We start from the raw sequence: 25133 nt of genomic DNA on the forward strand, positions 1-25133 counted from the left end.
TCTGACATAATTTTAGATCTCCCATTACATTTTCTAGTATAATTAATTATTTCTTTCATTTTTAAAACCCAATTATTTCAGTACACAAATTTATTCACAAATCTCAATATTATCAAAATAACTTCCCATGTAATATGAGTAAAATGTGTCCTGAAGGAAAAAATTTTAAACTGGGTCTGCTCCAATTTTATTGAGCTGAATACTTCTAATAGTTGGCCCTATTTTATTCTCAATTAATTAAGCCTAGCTTTTCTAAAAAATAATGGCAAGAAGCAGCAGCAAACTCTGAGAAAGGAAATACATACTTCAATAACTACAACTGTATACTCAGACATTAGTAACATATGTAATTAGAGCCATATACTCAGTAAGATACATTACTACAATGGGATGCTAACCATTAAACAGTCTCATCCAAATAGTTCTGAAGCTATCTTAACATATGAGCAGATATATCCACAAAAGTAATTCTCAACCCTGGCAGTGTATCAGAATTCACCTCCTACATGGTAGGACTTCCCTGGTGGCTCAGTTGGTAAAAAGTCTCCCTGCAATGTGGGAGACCAGGGTTTAATCCCTGGGCCGGGAGAATCCCCCGGAGAAGCAAATGGCAACCCACTCCAGTATTCTGGCCTGGAGAATTTCATGGACAGAGGAGCCTGGTGGGGCTACAGCCCATGGGATCACAAAGAGTCGGACACGACTGGAGTGACTAACACTTCCTAAATGGTGCCTGAGTTCTATCACAGGCCAATTAAATCAGATTCTCCAAAAATGGGGCCGGGGGACTTCCCACAGAGGTCTAGTGGTTAAGACTCTGCCTTCCAATGCAGGGAGTACAGTTCAATCCCTGATCAGGGAACTAAGATCCCACATGTCTTGGGGTGCAGCCAAAAAGTAAAATAAAATAAAAATTAAAAACTGACAATGGGGCCAGGACATCCATATCTTTTATAAGCTCCTCATGTACAACCAAAGAGAACCACTGAGCAAGAGTAGGTACTCTTTTTTTTTCTTTTTAACTTTATTTATCTGGCTGCACCAGGTCTTGGTTGCAGCACTCAGGATCTTTGATCTTCTGCAGCATACAGGATATTTAGTTGAGCCACATGGAATCTAGTTCCCTGACCAGGAATCCAACCTAGGTCCCCTGTACTGGGGCCACATAGTCTTAGCCATTGGACCACCAGGGAAGTCCCAGTAGGTACTCTTATAGTGTAAAAAGTGGAAACCTGAACTGAAACAATGAAAAGGTAAAGGTAATAAGTAACTGAATATATTGAAGATTCATTAAGAATACTTCCTCTTCACAGATGGCAACTTTGTTGCACTTAAGTTAGATTATCTATAGTGATAGATGTCCACCCACTAACTTTTTATTATGGAAAATTTCAAATATGTACAAAAGCAGAGGACTATATTAAACCCCCAAGTCTCCATTACCTGGATTCAACAATTAAAAAATCATGTTCAATCATATTTAATCTATATTCCAGCCTAACTTGCCCTCTTCCCAGATCGTTTTGAAGCTAATTTTCAGTGCTCTCCAAAATATTTCAAAATATATTTCAGGGACAATACAGGAATATTTTTTCCTAGCATAACCACAATACCAATATCATACCTAAAAAATGACAGCAATTCCTTAATAGCAAGTATCCATTCAGTGGTCCAATTTCTGATTAACTTTGATTCAGGATCCAAGTAAGACCCATACAATTACCATGTGAGTTTAATCTTTTAAATTAAAAGTTTAAATCTCCATTTTTATTCCTGCAATTTGTTGAAGAGATCAGATCATTGTTCTATACAGCTTCCCACAGTTTGAATCGGAGAGGGCAATGGCACTCCACTCCAGTACTCTTGCCTGGAAAATCCCATGGACAGAAGAGCCTGGTAGGCTACAGTCCGTGGGGTCGCAAAGAGTCAGACACGACTGAGCATCGTCACTCCACTCACTTCACTCACTTCATACTTTATCAGTGGAGAAGGAACTGGCAACCCACTCCAGTATTCTTGCCTGGAGAATCCCATGGACTGAGGAGCCTGGCAGGCCATGGTCCATGGGGTCGCGGAGAGTCGGAAACGACTGAAGTGACTGAGCTACAGTTTGAATTTGCTGACTGCACTCCTATGGTGTCTTTAACATGTTTATGCTTCCATCTCATGTTATTTCCTATAAATTGGTAGAACTATAAGCTTAGTCAGATTTGGGTTCTCTTCTCTTTTTGCAAGGCTAGTTTGCTGGTGGAAGTATCAATACTTACTTCTATCACAAGGTACAAAATGTCTGGTTGGGTCTCTTTTTTGCCACTGATAAATGCCTCAATTTATTACTGGTGATACTCAGAGTCTATCATTTAACCTACTTCATTTATTAACTGGAACACTTGTATAAAGAGACACTTTCTCCTATCAACTCTTGGGTTACCCTGATGTCCAGTTCACACAGGAGAGGACAATTTTTTAACCAGTTTTCATAATGAGTTGGTCCTTATCTTCTGAAGATGACCCCTGAATTTCTTCTTAGAATAATTATGAACTCATGAATTTGAAGTATTTGATAAGTTTCAATAATATTTCAGTAATTATTCCCACTGATGCTCAACGCCCATTTTTAGACAGTGGAAATCTCTTCCAGTTTCCTGAGTACTTTTGACATAAATATATCAAAACTTCCTTGCTTTCTGCTATGACAGACTCTGGCACTCCAGATTAATTTTGTACATTTCCTGCCCCAGATCTGGAATCAGTCTTTTCACCAAGAAACCCTGCTTCTTTACAACCCTGCTTCTTTTCAAGCTGCCAGTTTAAAAAAGTAATTTTTAATTACTAAAGTACATTTTCAATGCAAAACTGGAAACTGCCATATACCATCCAGCAAATGCTACAATACTGTCAGAGAAAAAAAGATATTATTTGACTACTTAAGTAAAGGACTCTTATTCAGTAGAAACACCCTGCATACATAAGTATTTCATAAATACCAATTATTAATTTAACGACTAACCTTTTCAAAGTGATGAATTGCAAGCCAAATTTCCCCTTGTGCATTAAAAACACAGCCAAGATTACTCCAAGCTACTGCAAAGTTCGGTTGCGTCTCAATTGCTTTCAAATAACATGCCTTAGGAGGGGTTAATGAAAGAAGAAGATGGGAGGGGAAGGAGGTAAAGGGAAAGGGGAAAATTTGTAAAGGGAAAAAAAAAAAAGATTGGGGGAGGGGGAAGAAGGTGATATCATTATTCCTTCTCTGACCAGCCAAAAGTGACCCTGCAGCATAGGCTCGCTTGCGCCAAAACTAATGCGCTGCCACAGCTGGCTGCTCCTGCGCTTGCGCCACCAGAACCCAGGTGCAAACCACCATGTTCAGTTCTGCCAACCAATAACCAACCCTTACACTGGGACTTAACCAGGAGGTCAGTTGCCTTAAGACTCTATGCCAGACTTCTCTTATCTGAACACCCAAGGGCTCCTGCTACTGTTTTCAAATGGTATCTAGAAGGTACAACTTAAGGCTAAATTCTTCCCACCTATCCTCCCTACCCAAGTTTCCCAAAGTGTGTTCTACAAGGTGTTAATAGTTATTATCAGGAAAAAAAGATTTCATGATCAAATAAATTAAGACAGAAAATAGGTTTCTTGACTATAGGACTTCCCTAAGCCTTTAACAGTATACAAAGGGTTCCCTAAACTTAGTTGATCATGGAATTTCTCTTGTATTGGACATTTCATGATAATACTTATAAAATACATTTGGGGAAATGCTGCTCTAAACAATATTGTTCCTCACTAACATCAAACTATGCTGAAGAGGAAAATGTTTTTCTGCCAAGGCAGATATAAGGCCAAGCTGTCAGTCACATCCTCACAATGCCCCTGTCTCCAAGGGGGACTGAAGCTGAAACCTCATATGACAGGATTGCACCTAGGTTGAGGTCCCTGTAATGCGAGCGCAAACATCGCTTGCGCAACCTAACAGCATCGCACTGCGCAATCGCTGCGAACTGCTGCGCTACATAGAACACCCCTAGACGCAGCAAACGGCCAACCAGATCCATTAATCTACTAGACAGGCCCATAGAGAATATTTTCTTAATGAGATTAGTTGGACTCGAGGTATGTTAAAACCCAATTTTATCCAAAAAGGCTACAGAATAGGACTGAGGGAGCCAGTCAATCAGATTACTCATCTAGTCAACCGTTCACAGGGGCTCATTTGCACGCATTGCGCATTAACGCTGCGCAGCCTTTGCGCTACTGCAGGGTCACAGCGCATCATCAGAAGAGCAGAATGCTGCAATCCAAACAAAGAAGAAAAAAGGAAAAAATGAACAACAAGAAGAGTTAGAAGCTTTTACTAGTAAATTATCTCTAATAATTTTTAATATCAATTAACTTTTACTTATCTTTGACAGAATTGTGGCTACAGTATAAAACATTTTTTTACATAACTTGCTTGTATTAAAATTATTTTAAGCTGTTTCTGAAGCCACAAGACAGAAGATTCAGGCATGGAGGCAAATTGTTTTGCTGTGGCAGTTACAAACCCGTTACCATATTTCTCATCATGTGACTTTTCGGTGCGTTCCTTGCTGGAAGAGGAGGAGGTGTGTGTCTGCCCTAGATCCAGGCCTCGAGCTCCCTTCAGCGAGGCACCTTACGCATGGAATAGGAGGTTTCACCCACCTGAAACCTTCTAAATACAATATCAATGGTGAAAAACCAAAAACAAGAGAGAAAATAAAAACAAGATCATTAGTAAAAGTTCAACAAAGCAATTGAAATTCTTTGGATGTCTATTACATATGGGAATGAGGACAGTCTCAAGTCTGTAATATGGGAAACATGCAGAAGGGAGAGGGTTAATCAGGGCTATTGCATACAGCAGGGATTTTGCTGGAAGAAAGGCTCTTTATTTTCTACAAAGACAACTTAATTTTGTTTCCATCTACTAGGAATATGCTGGCTTGAATTTTCAAATGCACTGATTACAAAAGAAATACATTGCATTTCACTCAAGAGTATTTTCTTGTTCACTAAGTTCTCACAAAAAAACAGAGTAACATTTTTCAAACTAGGTGTCTCCAGAGCTCTGAAATAAAGAAGTCAGCAACCTAAGGCAGGCGCAATGTCTCAGCCTAAACCGATCTCTAAAGCTGCAGTGAAGTGCAATTCATGTTAGCTGTCCGCTTGGTGGGGTGACAATTAATAGAAGCTTATCAAATATTTGTTCTATAAATTACCAATTAGATTTATCAACTAAGACTGAAATCAATTACAATTCATTAGCTGGAAACCTACATAAGGTTAATCCAAAGTGTCAGCAGAATTTATGAGCTATGCACTTAAAACTAGTGCCTTTTAACATTAGATAGTGCTGAAAAGCCTTCTCCCTCCCTGGATGAAGCAAACAGACAGCTACGCTGCGCATACACTCCACGTATTAGCATGCGCGTGGGGCTCAGAGCAACAGGTGGGAGTTTCAGAAGCATTCTGGTTTCTCCCCACTCCTCACCCCTGCAGCGCGGTTGCGTAAGGTGGCTTGTAACAAGACAATTTCATTTACAAATTTAATTTAAAATTATACCAAAAGCTTTAATAACCCAACCTGGTGTTCAAATTCATTATTTGGAAACACAATGCTAAAAGCCACCTTTCCACTTTGGCAAGTTTTCTTTCGATCAGTCCATTTCTCAAACAAACCAGCTTTGTCCTTCTGACTTTTTTTTAAGGAGGTGGGGTGGGAAGAATAAAAGAAGGAAGTAAGGAAGAAAAGAAGGTAAACAACTAGGATTGGAAAAGAGGAAAAAGGAACTTGGGGAAGGGAGTGGGGACAAGAAGGGGGAGGATGTTCCAATTATTAATTTGCAATCATTTAACAGCCTTTCTTCCACTGTAAAAAGGGTGAGGAAGATGAAGGGAGGAAGGTTAAATAAGAACTTTAAATGCCAGTATTATAGGGTAACATTTGGATGAAATTCTTCTCCACTTACAAGCCACAAAGGACTTAGAAGAGCAGCATTTTCAATGGCACCTGCATCATATAGGAGTCTTGAGCCAAATCACAGGCGCTCTGCTTGTCACCAGCAGGCAAGCCTCAAGATTTGATGGAATGTTATTTATTCCCACACAAGATCATGACGGAGCCCATTGTTATAAAGATGATCTAGTCAGCAGAAAGGCTCCAAAATGTTCAGGTTCTTGCTTTACCCCCAGATTTAGAACAGAAATGCCAAAGCCTGGCCCTGCTCTAGTCTGAGGCGATTCATGCCGTCAGTTTTCCTCAGTTTCATAGGACTGTTTTGTGAAGATAGCTCAATGAAGAGTTGAAGACTTGGCAAAAAGTACAAGTTTCCATAACACTGATGTTTAAATGTGTTCTATCAAACACCTACCTTGGCTTCTTCCAAGCGACCCAGGGCTTTGAGCAGGTTCCCCAGGTCACTGCGAACACAGTACAAATCCTAGAAACCCAGAGATATTCTGGCATTAATTACACTCTGCTTCGTCAACCAAAGATATCTTGAAACTACTTTTATTCATCTAGCTCCATTTTTTCTGTCCACTAGAGATACCGCTTGACAAATCTAAGTACAGAACCACAATCCCTCATCCTCAATTCCAAATTCCAAAAATTTAAAAAACTCATTTGATGATTAAATCTGACTTGAACTGGCATGAAATTAGAGTTTACTGGTCCCACTCAGTAGGAATACTCATACCTTTTGCTGCAGAAAGATGTGTTGCACTAGAAGGTGCTGCTCCAGACTCACCTGGGAGTTATATATGGTATTATCATCTTTCTAAAGTCCTAAAAATTCTGAATTGTAAGATGCATTTGATCCCAGTGGTTTTAGATATGACTACGGGCCTTGCTATAGTTCTCCTCTACCCAAATGGTAGTCATGTTTAAAAAAAGCATCAAGTGTTTGTTCAACTATTTTGTTCAAGGTTATTATGAACCACTACTATATCAAGGGTCCAAAATTTTCCATGGTGGAAAAAAGTATTTAGCTGTGATTAGTTATCAGCAAACCTACCCTAAGGCTGTCAGACACATTTAGAAACCCGTGACTTCATTTCGCTATTATAGACAAAAGGATTACCATCCAACCAAAGCTTTAATCCTGGCACCTGGCACTAGATTACTCATTAGTATTAAGTGCCATTAGAGTTGAGTGGGCGAATAATGAAAAGCAGTTGACTCCACTTTTTATTAGCAGCACAATTGTGTTACTAGTCATCTGACTTACCAGTCTGTTCATCAGTATGAAAGACACGTCAGGACAGTGAGCTTAAATTTTTATTTGTCCTTGTTTGCCTTGTCAGTCAACAAGCAAAGACAATGGCAATAGGGAGTAAGCTTATCATTCTAAATTGTTTCATGGGTCAAAGAGCCTTACACTAAGGCCTAGAAAGTGAAATTCAGTCAACTGTGCCAAAGTATCATCACATGTATTATTCTATATGCAACTATATCATGGTTTCCAGAATCAGGTGATTAATTTAACTGATAAACAGCTTTTGTGACTGTATATTATCATCCATAAGGTGAACCAAAAGTCAGCCAGCAAAGAATAGGCTGATACAGAAAACCCTTATGGTTGGCCATACTGGGTCACTTCCATGAGCTACGTGATATGTCTGTCCATAGAACAATGACTGGTGTTTTGGGGGAGAAAGGTTGTCTCCTGTGATCTCAAGCACAGAAGGCTAACACTAATCCTCATAGGTATCATTAATCTTATTACAGACTTCTCCTCCTCTAATGAGTCTAAGTACTTTTTAACCCTATTTACACTCTGAGAAGTAATGAATTATATAACCTTGCTATCTTCTTTGTACGATTTTTTCCCCTAAACTTTAAGGGTTACCCTTCTGTTTTGGCAGACCATGACTGAACAATCCAATCTATTCATACAAACTCCTTCTACTGCATCTGATTACTGTGGTTATATATCTTTGGACTTTTACCAAATCCCATGCCTTTTCTGAGCCATAGTAATCAGAAGTCTTGCAATACTTCTCCAACAATGACCCTAGTGGGCTATACATCTTGGCCAACTGTTGCATAATTTTACCCTCCAGTTTCTATAAACTCCTGGATGGATGCCATCCAAGTACTGACAATGTATGTCATATTTAGTTACATCCCAGTGTATGTAACTATTTAGTTACATCATTTAGACCCATTACAACATACTAAATCAAGTTAACACAGTGCCCATAGTTTAAAATAGACTATCAAGATCACTATAAAATAATAAAGCAATTTTAGAAGGTAAAACATATTAAATATCATAGTGAAATCCAATTCTCCCATTGGAAATTCAAACGTTATACATGAATAATTTCTAGAAAATTCAAAATTCAAGGATACCACTGTTCTCCCCCAAAGCTCAAAACCTAAGACATCAATTCTGCTCCATTTGTCATATCAAAAAAATATCTACTAGAAGAATCACATTTTTCAAATCTGGCCCATTGTATCCATTCCTAGGTTAATATTAGGTTGGTACAAAAGTAATTGCAGTTTCAGACTATGAATTTTAAGTCATTATAACTTGGCTCAAAAGCATCTTTATTAATAGGAACCATTACAATCAACACATTTTTGCCAATGAGAAATAAGTTTATTTATTCCTGTAGCATAAAAACCTGTGCTTCAGAAGTCGATGAACTCTTGGAAAGCATTTTCTGCATTTTGCTGGTCATGGAAACATTTTTCCCCACAAAAAGTTGTCAAGATGCTTGAAGTGGTAGTCAGCTGGTGAGAGGTCAGGTGAATATAGCAGGTGAGGCAAAAGTTCGTAGCCCAATTCGTTCAACTTTTGAAGCATAGGTTGTGTGATGTGTGGTCAGGCGTTGTGGCCTGGAAGAATTGGGCCCTTTTTGTTCACCAATGCTGGCTGCAGGCACTGCAGTCTTCGGTGCATCTCATCGATTTGTTGAGCATACTTCTCAGATGTAATGGTTTTGCCAGGATTCAGAAAGCTGTAGTGGCTCAGATGGGCAGCAGACCACCAACAGTGACCATGACCTTTTCTGGTACAAGTTTCGCTTTGAGAAGTGCTTTGGAGCTTCTTCTCAGTCCAGCCACTGAGCTGGTTGTTGCCAGCTGTTGTGTAAATTCCACTTTTCGGCACACGTTGCAATCTGATTGAGAAATGGTTTGTTGTTGTTGCATAGAATAAGACAAGACAACACTTCAAAATGACAATTTTTTTGATTTTCGGTCATCTCATGAGGGACCCACTTAACTGAGCTTTTTCACCTTTCCAATTTGCTTCAAATGCCAAATGACCGTAGAATGATCAACATTGAGTTCTTCAGCAACTTCTTGTGTAGTTGTAAGGGGATCAGCTTCGATAATGGTTCTCATTAATTGGTCATTGTTACCTTCTGATTGCTGACCACTGTGCTCCTCCTCTTCAAGGCTCTTGTCTCCTCTGCAAAACTTCTTGAACCACCACTGCACTGGTATTTCTGGGCAAATGCGTTGTTGATGTTTTGAGTCATCTCCGCTGCTTTACAACCCATTTTGAACTCAAATAAGAAAATCATTCTAATTTGCTTTCTAATATCATTTCCATAATTATAAGTATGTAATAAATATAAATATTAAATAAACAGCAAGTATTAGGTTGGTGCAAAAGTAATTGTGGCTTTGCATTGTTGACCTTTGCTACTCAATACTGGAATACATTCTTAAATAAATTTGGTTAGGTTATATATCATTTTAATGTGTTTCCCGATTTATGTTTTTTGCTAATAACTTCTTACTTGCTGTGTATTTTATATTTATTTTAGACTAAGGAAATGATGTTAGACAAAAAACAAATTCAAGCAATCTTCTTACTCAACTACAGAATGAGTCATAAAGAAGAGACAGCTCACTACATCAACAATGCATTTGGCCCAGGATCACCTAACGAATGTACAGAGCAGTAGTGGTTCAAGAAGTTTTGCAAAGGAGACAAGAGCCTTGAAGATGAGGAGCACAGTGGTCAACAACTGGAAGGTGACAATGGCCAATTGAGAACCATCATCGAAGCTGATCCTCTTACTACAACTACACAAGAAGTTGCTGAAAAACTCAACGTCGACCATTCTACGGTCGTTTGGCATTTGAAGCAAATTGGAAAGGTGAAAAAGCTCAGTTAAGTGGGTCCCTCATGAGATGACCGAAAAAAAAAAAAAAACTGTTATTTTTTAGTGTTGTCTTCTCTTATTCTATGCAACAACAAACCATTTCTCAATCAGATTGCAACGTGTGCCGAAAAGTAGAATTTACACAACAACTGGCAACAACCAGCTCAGTGGCTGGACCGAGAAGAAGCTCCAAAGCACTTCCCAAAGCGAAACTTGTACCAGAAAAGGTCATGGTCACTGTTGGTGGTCTGCTGCCCATCTGAGCCACTACAGCTTTCTGAATCCTGGCAAAACCATTACATCTGAGAAGTATGCTCAACAAATCGATGAGATGCACCGAAGACTGCAGTGCCTGCAGCCAGCATTGGTGAACAAAAAGGCCCCAATTCTTCCAGGCCACAACACCTGACCACACATCACACAACCTATGCTTCAAAAGTTGAACGAATTGGGCTACGAACTTTTGCCTCACCTGCTATATTCACCTGACCTCTCACCAGCTGACTACCACTTCAAGCATCTTGACAACTTTTTGCGGGGAAAAATGTTTCCATGACCAGCAAAATGCAGAAAATGCTTTCCAAGGGTTCACTGAAGCCCAAAGCACGGATTTTTATGCTACAGGAATAAACATATTTCTCGTTAGCAAAAAGGTGTTGATTATAATTGTTCTTATTTTGATTAATAAAAATGTGTTTGAGCCTAGTTATAATGATTTAAAATCCATGGTCTGAAACCACAATTACTTTTTCACCAACCTAACAAGTCATTAGCAAAAAAAAAAAAATTAATGCAAGAAATGCACATTAAAATGATATCTATAACATAACCACATTTATTCAGAATGTATTCCAATATCAAACAGCAAACTTCAACAATGGAAAAACCACACTTTTGCACCAACTTAATATCTTTTATGCAAACCTTTATTCAATTCAACAATATGCCTGAAACTGTGGGGAAATAAATTAATAGAATCCTTATCTTCAAAGGGCCTACAATTTACGTGGAAAGACAAACACATATTTTTTCCCATGTAAAACATTGCTTTTTTAAAATTTTATTTATTTTTGGCCATGCTGGGTCTTCATTGCAGCACGGGTTTTTCTCTAGTTGTGAAGAACAGGCTACTCTCTAGTTGCGGTGCATGGGCTTCTCATTGCAGTGACTTCTCTTGTTGTGCAGCACAGGCTCTAAGGTGCGCGGGCTTCAGTAGTTGCCTCACGTGGGCTCAGTAGTTGCAGCTGCCAGGCTCTAGAGCACAGGCTCAATAGGTGTGGTGCACAGGCTTTAGTTGCTCCTCAGCATGTGGGATCTTCCCAAATTAGGGACTGAACCCGTGTCTCCTGCACTGGCAGGCAGATTATTTACCACTGAGCCACCAGGGAAGCCCTTGCTTTGAGTTTTACTTTTATTTCCCCAAGACAGCCTATTCTTCACTCTACTTGGATAAATTTTACAAGCTACTTTTCTGCTGCTTCTGGTTTTAAACTTTAACAGCATTTCTGATTACAGGGAATACTGCAAAAATAGTCTAGTTCAACAAAGAGTTATGATCACAAAATAATTTTTATCCATTCTACAGTGTTTCAGAATTACCAACTGATTTTTAAACACAAAGTAGACAATAGATGCTAATGATGGTTAATCTGGTATGTTTCTTATAGCAAACTTTTGTTCATGCAACACTAAACCCATACATATTAACCAGCCACATAACTGTAAAGAATTTTAGAGAAGTAAATGAACTCAAAGGAAAAATTAAAAAGCTGGGCCTTAAAGGATGAGTAGGGTTTTAACAGACAAAATTTCCCTTCCTAAGATAGCATCTATTTCCCACCTATCCTCTTAGAGCCTCCCACCCCCGACACCCAACATCTATATACATGGGAAACAAAATCAGGTTGATAAAAGCCTACAGTAGTTCTCAATTGCCTCTCAAATTAAATTCAAACTCCTCAGCCTCTCTATTCTTTCTAAATCTTCCAATTGACTCTCCTCTACTATGCTTACTTCTTGTTACTACTTGACTCACCACTTCAGACAAGGAAGTCTACTTGCTATTTACTTTCCTACAGAATGCTTAGGTTAGAAGCATCCACTCGAGAAAACCTCATGATTAATACTCTAAGAATCATCATCTGAGGAGCTTACAACTTTTTTCCTTTATGGGTCAGGTCCTGCTCATGTTATAATCCACAAACCCCCCCAACACATCTTCCCAATTCCTAACAAAATATTGTACATACAATAAGTACTCAAATATTTAAATGTGACATATGCACAGCAAACTTTAAAAAAAGCAAAGCAGAGAGGGATAGAAATACAATCAACCCTCCGCATCTGCAGGTGAGGAAGCCGTGGACATGAAGAGCCAACTATACTACACCACTTTATATAAGTGGTGAGGTATATATAAAGGGCTTGAGCACCCACAGATTCTGGAACCAATCCCCTATGGATACCAAGGGATGACTGTATAAGTTTTTCTACAGTTTAGCTGTATGAGTGACGCTTGCAACAGTAACAAATAACAAAATATAGTAACACTTGACAGTCAGAATGCCAGCAGATCTCAGTGCTATGCATCCACAATCAAAACAGAAGTACAACCTATAGAATCAGAGACAGAGCTCCTTATAGCAACTCAGGGTTACAGCCATTTTACAAAGAACATTTTATACATAATTCATAAAAGGGATTGTCAAGTATGGGCAACTCTAGTGAGTCATCATGTGAAGATTACCAGCTGCAATAGCACATTCAAATACAATGGACTAAAATTTTAGTGAAATTATTAAATCACCCAACATTATGGAAGCCAATTCAGAATGTAAAAATATGAAACAGCTCTACTTCTTAAAAGCAATTTCTATAACCAAGTCAGAGAATAACTTCCAAACTGACATACCATTAACCTAAAGACACAAAGGAAAAAGAGAAAACAGGTCGCCAAGGCTACCTCCCTAACATTTTACTCTTTCACTACTGCAAAACCAAAATAACCTGAGTTTAACTATTTCTCATAGAATGCCAACTACAACTCTGATTCAGGCCAGCAATGCACTGTCACAGAAGCACAATTTAGGAACAGACTCAAGTTTCTCTGTCAGTCCTGAATTGACAAAGACATTTGACAGTAAGCTTAAATCTAGTTAGGAGCTTCCCAGGTGGCACAGTGGTAAAGAATCTGCCTGCCAATGCAGGAGACACAGGAGATGCAGGGTCGATCCTTAGGTTGGGAAGATCCCCTGGAGGAGGAAATTGTAACCCACTCCAGTATTCTTCCCTGGAAAATTCCACGGGCAGAGGAGCCTGGCTGGCCTCCAGGCTGTTCATAGTATCACAGAGTTGGACACAACTGAGCATGCACAGAGTGCATTGGGAAGCTCTTAAATCTAGTTAAGACTAGATACCCTGAAATGAATTAAATCATGATCATTACGATATATTTAGGTGAAATCAAGGCAGCAGGCACAATCTCTTTCTCATTCTTACTGGTAAAGACAGAGAAATAAAGCAGCACCTTTCACTAGTAGAAACAAAACCAGGGAATGCATAGCTGTTCAATACCTTCAAGGGTAAGTCCCATGACTTATTTTCATGTTATCTTACTTCTTTGGTAGGGCGCAATGATAAGCTTTCTGTTAACAGGTTAGATACTAAAATGAAATGCATGGTTCCGTCTCCCACTTTTAGTTTTCCTTTCTCATCATAATCCTGCAGTTTGGTCTACTGTCAGCAGCAATGACTGCTCTGCCACACATGTAGAAACCTGAGCAAAGGGGATCAGAGTTCAAGATGTTTGGGCCCACGGCTAGGTAAGCGGGCACAAATGAATGTGTATGCAATCAACAAGTGAAGGATGGGACCAACCTAATTAATAAAGGGAAAGAACTTATCACAATTAGATGCACAAGTGAGCCCTGAACCTTGGCAAGAACAAGGTCCAAGCCCCAGCAGCAGCAGCACATACAGGGGTCCCAAAAACTTTCTGTAACTAGCTAGCTAGTACTGCAATAAAAATTACAAGAAGTCCCTCAAATTTACATATATATCCATTGAGTATCTCTGAAAGGATACCTAAGAAATTAGTATCAGCTACCTCCAAGAAGGATACATTGTATCCATACAAAAAACAAATAAAATTAAAAATTTTACACTCAAAATTAACTCAAAAAAACAACTGTTAATAGATGTCATGATAAAAAGTGATTCCAGATCTTTGCATAAACTACTAAATTAAGCTTCAGTCTCCTGCCTGTAAAATAAGGACTAAGGGATAGCAGAATGGTTTTCACACTGTGCTCAAGGGTTGTCTTGAGGGATGAGTGCCCTCTGAGCACCTCTTCCCCTTTTTATCTTATATTTCTTCTCTCTTCAATGTTTGCTTTCAAGATATTCAGACTCAGGTTTCAATATCCACTTCATCATTCTGTTTGCTCCCAAATTACATAACCCCTCCATTATTTTTAAGTGATAAAACTGGAATACCATCTACTTTGAAAGATCATTGTGAACATTAAGAAAGACCAATGTCTGACTGGCACAGTGAGCACACAGTAGACTTTAAATAAATGGTAGCCTTAATAGTTAACCATTAACCACTTCCAGGGTTGCTGCAAAGCTAAAAGTTGATGACATAGCTTAGAAATATATTCTTAAATTTTTTTCTGGATTCCTATAATCTATCACTGTCCTCTTAAATTTATGTCTATCTTATTCCCTTAACTACATCAAAAGTTCTAAGAGCAACTCTTACTTTTCCTGTGTACCTTTCAGAGACCCTAACACACTGAACGTGTCTGCCAACTGGGCCTCACTTGCTTCCCAGAAAACATCTGCAATTTAAGATAAAAAAAATTATAAGGACTAATCAAAAGCCTTGTGTGCATACTATTACCTCTATTTTACCACTTCTAATTATGTTGAAAGAAGAGAGACTAGCGTATTGAGGGAAAAAATTTGCAGCCTAGTTTTCATGTTATGGATCCATATATTGACATCTCATTTTAACTATTCAATATTACAGATTAAGGCCCTGCTACCACTATTCCTTGAAAATCAATTACCTGTTGTGAATACATTATAGTAGAAATTATCCAAATTTAATCAAAAGGGCCCAAAGAAATAATGTGTTCTGTACTTTTACAGGCATTCTAAAAATAGATGTAAGACTCTCTTGCAACAAGGTAATTTTTATGCTAATAACTTGCTAGATAAAATGAATTTTTTAAAGATGACAACACAGGTCTGGGTCAAAGCAATTTCATCATTTTAAGTAAACAAAACATTTCCAAACTCTTGACTTTATTCCACGCAAAAAAAACCTGTTTTAGTGTCTGAAGTATCAAACTATGTTTTTTCTAGGCTTTTGTGAAAGGAAAATAATAACCATTAAAATTATACTCACAGGATTGTACTGAAGAGCAGAGACGTAAGCTTGTACTGCCCCTTCCATGTCGCCTGCTGCTACCAAAGCAGCTGCCAGGTTAATATAACCATCGATGAAATCTGGTTTGAGACGCAATGCATGCCGGTAATGCTCAATTGCTTCCTGCAACTGCCCTCTTTCCTTGTACACATTCCCCAAATTTGAATAGGCTTCTGCCAGAAGGGGGTTCTGTTTAATTGCCAGAGTACTAAAGTGGGCAGATCTGGAAAAGGGGAAAAGTGTTGATGCATGGGTATGCATGTTACAGAAAGAAGGTATGGCCCTTATGCAACAGTTTCTGAAGATCCTGTGTATTGCTCATTATATAATAATATACTATCTTTTAACTAGATCATAGAAGGAAAAATTGTGGAAATCAAAGTTTTCCAGATGTGGAGGCATTCGGAGTTCAAACCAGAACACTTTTTTTTTAAGAGATAAAATTCTTAACTAGTCTCATTACCAAACTGCCTCATTGTAAACAATGATCAATAAGATCAAGAATGAAAATGCTATGTGCATGAGTCTCATTTTCCATTTGCTGATAAGATTCAGTGATGCACATCTTTAAATGTCTAAATAAGCCAGTGACAATTAATTAAAAGGCCAAGAACACAGATTCTTCCCTTTTGATTAATTCAACTGATTAGCTAAAAGTAGTACATCAAAATGATTTAATGATGGCATTTGCAACTTGAACTACATATGCACCTCCTACCACAACATATACACTATTATCTCTGAACACTTCTGTCCCTCAAGGTGACACATCTTACAAAGGTGAGACTGGATGCTCAGATGGAGACTAAGAATAATTTATTACCTGAAAAAGAGTTTTAAAAAAGCAGCCGATGTAGGTGGAAAAATTTAGAAAAGGTCCCTAGTTATACCAATAATATAACCACCACCACAAAAGAAGGGAGGAAAACTGGCAGCTGGGCATATCACAAGTGGGCAAGAGAGCAGATGTGCGTTGGTGGCTCCAGGTGAAACCCAGAACTGGAAAAATTTCAAGTTCAGATATTTAAGTAACATTTTTCAAGCTCAGCACTCAGAGGCAGCAATCACCAGCATCACCCCCGTATCTCCTACCTGTCCAGCCTTCGACACTGGAAGTGTATAGATGAAAGTAATAAAAGCACACCAGTATTGTCTGGCTCTTGTCTCCAGAGCTGCATGCAGTGTCTCTCAGCTGCCTCAAAATCTCCTGCCTGATATTCGCGATGTGCCAACTCAGCTAACCCTTGGAAGGAAAGCATACGTTTCGTTGGTTCTGGAGAATCATCAAAACATTTGAGGGAAGGAGGGGGGAAAACAAAAAGTTAGAAATGCAAACCAAAAAATGTAAAAATATGGTATATTAAACTTAAAGATGAAAACGCTTGAAACTATGTAAAGCACTAGAATGTTCTGCATGTTATCGATACCCCCAAGTTTACATCAGGTGCAGAATTGGCATTTTTAGACTTCCCCGCCTAGATAGAAATATTTACTTGCAAACGAGATTACATTTTATGACCAAAAATACTTGGTATTTTAAATTACAAATCAGATGTAGCATCTAAAGATTCACTAAACATTATTCCTTATACTTCAGTTAACATAGAGAAACGAAATATAAAATGTGATTTGTGAGGTCACATAGATGTAACAATGTCAGAATAACCTACTGGGAAACTTAATACTTTGTCCCATGTTTTAGGTTGGATTTGTGGGGGGAGGGGGTACTTGTAACAATCTACCTCTTAACCTGGGTGGGGACACCAGATGTGTGGTTAACTCTTCAAATTATATTCATGCTTTTGTATTATTTCACAACTTAATTTTTAAATTATTTAAAGAGTGACACTAGAAACAGGCGTAAGGGGAAAAAACTAAAAGTCAAGGTGCTATTTTTAAAACAGCTGATAAACAAGATGAATTCATCTGTCAAGAGCCAAAATATTTAAAGGGGTCAAACATTTTAAATCAAGACCCAAGATTATATTATATTGCTCCTCTACCATTCCAAAACTCACACTGAGACCAAATTAGCTAAATCCCACCCACGCTGGTTTAACACTAGCATTTTCCAAAGAGCTCTGATACTGACTGAAAGGACTAAAACATTGCAAACAACCCTGTATAAACTAAGCAGTGACCTACAACTGCAATGATTTTTTAAAAGAATGGGAAAATGCTAAAATATAAAACGATTTGATAAAGTGCAACAGAATTAATAACAAACGAAAAAGCACTTTGCTGTGTGTGACTCTGTTCAGATACGAAAAATAAAGGATATACAGCTAAAGCCCAGAGACGGAAAAGAACAACAAGCTGCCTAAGTCTCAAGTGTAAATACTTAAACAATGATACACTACTTGGGAATTTGACCACAGTACCTTCACGAGACAGAGTAAGAAACTTTCTACAAATTAAATACTTAAATTCTACCAAGGTCCAAGTGAGAAGCTCATATTGAGCCTAGACCCTCAATCATTAGACCTGGCAAATGAAAGACCTGGCAAATGAACTGTATATGTATACTCAGGAAAGTAAAGTAAACTTCCTAACAAGGCGCAGCTGTCTGACCACTAACGTTAAGAGCAGAGAGACCTGCATCCACATTTGTGGACGGTTAAACCTCTTATAGAAACTAGAAAATCACATTTTAAACAAGTCTCTAGAACTTCCTTGCTCTTTATTTTTAACACATACTCTATCAACTTTTCAAAAGCCGCCTATCTGCTATTTTAACACTAGAAATGACAACTTTCTCAAATAAAATAACAGGTAGAAAAGGGCAAGCAGGGACTTCATTGGTAGTCCAGCGGTTAAGACTCTGCGCTCCCAATGCAAGGGGCACAGGTTCCATGCCTGGTCCGGGGAACTAAGATCCCGCAAGCCGCATGGTGCGGCCAAAAAATAAAGAAAAGGGTAAGCTAGAACAAGAGAATCTAGGACAGACTGTTAAATCTTTAAAAAAAATCTCTGAGCAGGAGGGGAACACTATCAATCCCACTACCTACAGTCAAAGGTAAGATACAATTGAAGATTCATCTTTTAGTGCACAATGTCCAAGAACAATAAAACCCTTGACATATCTCAACTGAGAAACCAACAACAAAATAACCTCGTGGGAAACCTTAGAACCGCAGCCCAATCTCCCCCTCCCTCCCGCCCCAAATAGCCTCAATACGGAAAGGCAGCTGAAGGACACTCCTATAATTTGGAGTTTTCTTATTTTTAGTACTAAATGCTCTCAGACTAATTGTCTAAAAGGGCAACCGCCTTGCACTTGTGCAGCTACACTCCAGTTGCTTTACAAACTCTTCAAGCAGGGATGAAAACTCAAAAAAATATACCCCCTATGAATAAAGAAATACCGGGCTAAAGAATGGGGATGGAAGACCCAGAGACGGTGGCGGAGGAATACAAGGAGAAAGTAACACAAAGCGAGAATCGGCAGGGCAGGGTGGTCAACGCTAAAGCTCCAGCACTAGAGTGGTTTCTTCCCGAGGGTAGGAAGCGGACCGCAGGGCTGGCAACCTCGCGAAGGAAAGGGTGTGGCTCCCCGCGGGAGCGGAGGGAGGAGGACAGGGTGAGAAATCCAGGCTGGGGGCAGCGAGTGGAATTGGGCGATGGCAAAAGGAACCCCTGGAAATTTCCAATCGAAACCGGGGCCGCTCAACCCAAGGCACAGCAGACAGGCGCTGCCAGGCGCGGTGCTGCTCAAAATCCCCTGTTGTAGAGGTTACTCGGAGCGCACCCAGGAGCTTGCGCTCGCCCTTGGGGTGATGCAAAGTGAAGATACGATTACATTGGAACGGCACCCCCGCCCTCAATTGACAGAGGACCACCAAATCAGGCTAAGGGGAACGGGGTGGAGGGGGACGTGGAGGGGGAAGAGAAGGGGGCGGTGAGCTGAACTGGGGAGAAAATGACTGCGAAGGAGAATGAAAGGCAGCGAGAAGGGCAGGGATTCCAATGCAGTCCATTCTGAGACAGTCTAAGCGCGCAGGTGTAGAAGGGTCCCGAGAGAGCAGAAGGCTAGAAAATGTATAGGATTACAAAGCAAGAAGGAAGCAAAAAGCAAGCAAGCGAGAGAAAATGTTTTAAGAACGGACGACAGCGGAAAACCCAGATCAGATGCCGCTAGACGCCGAAAAGCTCAGCGATGCCACTGATGCAATGGGGATGGCCAGAGGGGAGGGAGTGATGAGAGGCAGAGGACGGCGCGAGACCCCAAGGGGGTGTCTGCCAAGGTAGAACAGACACCGGTACCTGTGCTGTCGGCCACGTTGCCCACGGAAGACGCCATCTGGAGCTTCTAGAGCGAGTGCGAGAAGGGGGTAATTGAATCTTGCAGCCGCCAGTACTGGCAAGAATGTTTCTAGAGGTAGTAGCACGAGGGCAGCAGCCGTACCAGTGCTTTGGCAGGCTTAGGCAGCAGCAACAGTTACAGCTTTTGAACCCTGGGATTCTGGTTGGCCATCTACCTCTCACAGTCTTGAAATGGCGGCGACGGCTCCTCGGCCGAAACAACACGGACCGGAACTACTTTCTGTTACAATCAAGTACCAGCGCGGAAGTAGCGCGGTTACCAGTGCTACCAACAAAATGACTATAATCAAAGTCAATCGCTCCTCTGTAACCTTCCGCGCAGGGCCCATTGCGACAAACACGATTATGTCGAGAGCGCATGCGAGCAGCCCTGTCAACCCGACTGGCTGTTAGGGCACTGTCTGGGACAGGAGCCACCAAGTTTTTTTTTTTTACTAGCGAAGCGGATGGTTTAAAAGAAACTATACACTTGGGTGATACATTTTTGCCAGTGGTATAGTCTACTACCTAGCAAAGAGCATAGATTTTAATAGGAATGCCAAAGGCGTATACAAAAGTTTCATCAACTTCATTCGTATAGTTGCAAGGATGATGAATCAATTCTGAGCAAATAAATTTAAATGGAGATATTTCAAAGGCTAGAATTCAAAACAGCGGAGAGTTCCAATTTGAACACGTCTTAGTTCTGATTGCAGCTATTGGTTTAAGCGCTTTGATGAAAAGGATTGAGTTTCTCAGGGCCAAATGAACCCAAGCATCTCAGATTTTGGCCCTATAGCCCGAAAGTTCCAAATCCTCTTGGTGTTCACGATAATTTTGCCCACAGTATTACGGCAAATGCTTCACAACTCAGGGACATGCTGACAGTTTGCTCTCCAAAGGCAGCAGCCATAAAAATGTTAAAGATTCATATTCTTCAAAATCCATGACACTTCCGAGTTGACTTCATTTCCACCATGCTGCTGCTGCTGCTAAGTCGCTTCAGTCGTGACCGACTCTGTGCGACCCCATAGACGGCAGCCCACCAGGCTCCCCCATCGCTGGGATTCTCCAGGCAAGAATACTGGAGTGGGTTGCCATTTCCTTCTCCAGCATTTCCACCATATGGCTTTGCAAATTGTTAGAATCGGTGATACCATTTAACTCAAGGGAGCTCAAAAATGCACTTTCACTTTTCACTTTCATGCATTGGAGAAGGAAATGGCAACCCACTCCAGTGTTCTTGCCTGGAGAATCCCAGGGATGGGGGAGCCTGGTGGGCTGCCATCTGTGGGGTCACACAGAGGTGGACACAACTGAAGCGACTTAGCTGCAGCAGCAGCAGCAGCTCAACAATGATAAGTGGATTCATCTACCTAAACCACACATCTAAATTAAGACTAAACTGCTCTGCTTCCTTAAACAAATCAGTTCTTTATGGTCCTCCTGCAGTTTCAAGTCCACTGTTCAGACGTTTTGTCACTTTGGTGTTAATTTATATTCCATCTCTTGTTCCAGAAAGGATCAAAGTAGCTTGCCACATTAGCAAGAAATTACAAAAAAATTGAGGCAAGAAGCTGGATCTTTCCGAGGCTTTTTATTTCCCAAAAAATAGTCGTTGATCTAAGAAAACAAGTCCATGAGTTTATTCAAAATGTTTCTACTACCTAGTCATCTGACCACACTTAATTTCTTTTAAAAACTTAGGTCCTCAAATTTTGCTTTAATTTCTTTGAGACAGTTCACGTACTATTAATTACGGATATGAGTGCAGAAGAAATTTGTAATATTGATAATTTCTTCTATTACATCCATAATTAAAAGTCAGGTGCAGTGAAAAAGAAAAAGTTCACTACACAAACTCTCCTGGAAATTGGGCACCAGCTTCTCTTAATTTGATTTAACTGGTAAGACCTGCCCCCCCCACTCCCGCGGGTGCCCCACCCCTCACTACAAGTGTTTGATCTGTGGTGAATAAAATCAGCTTTTCAACTTTCATAACAGACTTCTCAAATTCCACTGGCAGATGTCTAGGCCTTCCTGATTAGAGGGTGCTTAGCTAATTAAGTAAAATTCTTCTTCAATCCCAGGTTATGTTGCCAGCTGGGCCAGCTATTTGGCCCATCCATACTTGTGTCTAAGTTTCCCTCTCCTGAGAGAGGAGTCAAGGGATGCTGCTGGGGAAAGCTGGGTGGTGGGGATCACTGTGAATCAATAAGGAAACAGCGCCCCCCCGTTGGAATCTCAAGAACCCCCTCCAGGTGCTTTCCAGGAGTAGCACCTGGAGGGTTTAGTTTGAAGGACTTATCAGATAAAACCATCTTCTTTGGCCAATCAAGCAACATTTACTACAGTCTGTGCAAGGCACTGTGGGAGATACAAAAATCAGCGAGAGATCTTTGCCCTCAAGGAAATTGAAGCCCAGGTAGTTAGACACAGAAAGCCACTAGAGCATAAAAAAGAAGAGTATTATTAAGGTGATAAAATACATCAGTGTCTGTAAATATCTGAGGAGGGAACAGTCACTTCAGGCTGGAGGAGGGTGACCAAGAAGGCCTGACCTAGGCGTTGAAGGGGGTGCTTTTGTGTGTTATCTTTCACACTGATTTCTGTTTAGTTTTTTATTTTGTTTTCTCCCTTTTATGGGTAGCAATTCAAAATTCAGAATCATCTAAAACAAACCAGATCCTTCTTCCACCGCAATCCCAAACTTTGCCACCCTAATAACACCACTAACTGTGTATTAGTTTTCTGTTACTGTCTCGCAAATTACCACCAACTTAGCGGCTTGAAACAAATACATGTTTCGCAGCAGTTGCGCCAGCGCTCGGTGAGGGAGCCTGAGACACGCTCTGGCCGCCGCCGCCGCCGCCGCCGCCGCCGCCGCCGCGCCGTTGCCGCTGGAAAAATGGCTCCAAATGGTTCAATGAAGCTGGAAGAATACACAGATGTAGCACCGCAGGCCCATCAGATGTTTGCGGATAATGTTCCAGAGAGAGATGGACCTCCACCCCCCCGGATTAGCTAACCAGTCATAACGAAGAAAATTTGTTTTAAAACCTTCTGGAAATTGTTGAACCCGAATAAAAGGATGAAACTGATTTCATGGTAGCACAGCAACCATCACTAGCCAGTGAGTTTGGAAAACATGATTCCTTATTTGATAGCTGCTATGGTAAAGACATGGCCAGCTGGGATATCAACAGGGAAGATGAAAAAGGTGGAACAAAATAGATCGAAGAGTGAAAGCCTAATGGTACCTTAAAAAAACGGCTTTCTGCAGAACAAAAGCAGAAAGGCAAAAGGATCACACCCTCTGGGAGCTCTGCCAGATGAGGATGCATTTTCTTCTCCTCAGCACCAATAGTTTTTAAAGATGTGACTTCTGAAAGATCAATAAGGTCCACTTCCCTAGGCAATCATCGCTATAGTCCTACCCCTTAGCCTCTTGACTGGCAAACTCTGAGGAGGCCTGTATCAAAATGGAGGAAGTAAGATTCAAAGCCTTGGTTCATTCTTCCAATCCAGATGCAACACAGAATGATGTCTGAAGATATTTTCACAGTCTTCAGACTGAAACTGTGTGCTGAGAACAAAATAATTGAAGAGTTCAGAATCTCCGAATGGAGATTTGCATCTTCCCTCAATGAACACGAACCTATAGTTATTGGACGTATGCCTCAAGGCTGCGCTTGGGACTTCCCTCCTGGTACAGGGGCTAGGAATTTGCCTGCCAGTGCAAGTGACACAGGTTTGATCCCTGGTCTGGGAAGATTTCACATGCGTCCGAGCAACTGAGCCAATTGAGCGGATGCACTTAGACCCCTGTGCTCCTCAACAAGAGAAGCAAGGAGAACCCAGGGCACCACAATGGAGGGTAGTCCCAGAAGGAAAGTTACACGGCTCAAAATTCCCTCCGGTCCCTCCCCACCATTCTATGCAAAACAAAGCACTCTCTCACCCAGAGAAAAACAAGGACATTAAAGTTGATTACGCCCAGCTCCCAGCCCATCCCAGCCTCTGGCAGATCTCCAAATTCCTTGCCCCAGCCCTTTAAGAGATAACTAATCCGAACAACCTTGGAGATGAACAGGCCCCCTTAAGACAGTAGATTTCCACATATATGCCTATATATACTTACTCTTTTCTTGGGTTAGTGCAGCAGCTCACTAATCTGACTACTGCCCCTTCTAGCCTCATTAAAGGTGATCTGTTCCTGTGAAGTGCTGGTCTTGTTCTTTTTCTGAACGTCGCCTTCTCTGACTCCCTCACCCTACAGTCCCTACTTGCCACAACTAGAGAAAGCCCTCTCAGCAGCAACGAAAACCCAGCACAACCAAAAATAAATAAACAAACTATTTTTAAAAAGGACTGTGTTTGATATTCTGTGCCTAGAAATGAGGTAATGTATGCTTTGGAAGGATTGCCTAGCTATTGTCTGGATAGTTCTCCCATGTAAGTTTCTGCAGTTCCTTCTCAATCCAGAGAGAACTCTTTCTCCCAAAATCAAAATCTGGAAGACGAGGACCTAGTCACTGCCCCAGAGAACTTTGTGGATCCGTCTGTGTATAGCTTGTTCATTGACACCACAGGTATCACGTTGCAAAGCCCAAGAGTGAGTCATGATGATGTCCCCTCCACACTCACCATTACAGAATAATCAAATCCAAATGAACATCGGTGGATTTACCAGCACAGATGTCCATGTGTCTGCAAGTATGTGTGCTATCATATGAATTTTGATCCTGACTCTGCTCCAGTGGTTGCAAGAGCTATGACTCAATGGAAAGTAGTGGTCTTATGGCTGTGACAAACTTTACAGAGGAGCTGAAAAAACTTGCGAAATAAGGATAGTGCTGGGGACCAATCACATGCTGGGAGACGGAAGGAAATCTAGCAAAAATGCCAGATGGTTCTTTTCTTGCTCCAGCTAGTTCTGATGACCGTTATCTTTTAAGCTCCAGCTTTCACTCCCATAGTAAAACACTTTACACTAGAATTGAGCACTCAAATGTCAGGTTTTGCTTTTATGAACAACCAGATGTGGATGGACAATTTGCTGATCTAATTAAACATTCAGCCAGGGACTGGGAAAATAGAGCTTTTTGTTATTCAAGGTCTCGGTTACCTGGATATGCAGTTTACCCTGTCAGACTGACCAATCAAGTATCACGACTCCTGCAGGTTCATTCTTTGCCATACCTGTGCTGTTTTGTTATATGTCAGCATATCAGAATAGATT

General features: G+C 40.5%; 1 protein-coding gene and 1 pseudogene across 4 annotated transcripts in view; one reads left to right on the forward strand and one right to left on the reverse strand.

Annotated features, from left to right (window-relative positions):
* Window positions 1-20085, reverse strand: part of OGT (O-linked N-acetylglucosamine (GlcNAc) transferase) — a 41555-nt gene extending 21470 nt beyond the window's left edge. For 2 of the 4 annotated variants that reach the window (XR_014075943.1, XM_081566188.1), the window contains exons 1-5: window positions 19853-20085; window positions 16682-16862; window positions 15569-15812; window positions 6399-6467; window positions 3011-3127 (exon numbers count right to left, since the gene is read on the reverse strand). Coding sequence is in view for 3 of the 4 variants with exons in the window: in XM_081566188.1 (XP_081422314.1) it covers window positions 3011-3127; window positions 6399-6467; window positions 15569-15812; window positions 16682-16862; window positions 19853-19889 (648 nt within the window). In the remaining variant the exon portion in view is untranslated. The remainder of the gene's footprint in view (window positions 1-3010; window positions 3128-6398; window positions 6468-15568; window positions 15813-16681; window positions 16863-19852) is intronic. The other 2 variants (XM_081566189.1, XM_081566190.1) reach the window with 2 other exon arrangements.
* Window positions 19956-24627, forward strand: LOC145535688 (suppressor of cytokine signaling 6-like; annotated as a pseudogene).
* The last annotated feature ends 506 nt before the right edge of the window (window positions 24628-25133 follow it).

Source organism: Giraffa tippelskirchi, chromosome X, assembly GCF_054371585.1.
Source record: "Giraffa tippelskirchi isolate mGirTip1 chromosome X, T2T-mGirTip1v1.2.pri, whole genome shotgun sequence".
NCBI lineage: Eukaryota > Metazoa > Chordata > Mammalia > Artiodactyla > Giraffidae > Giraffa > Giraffa tippelskirchi.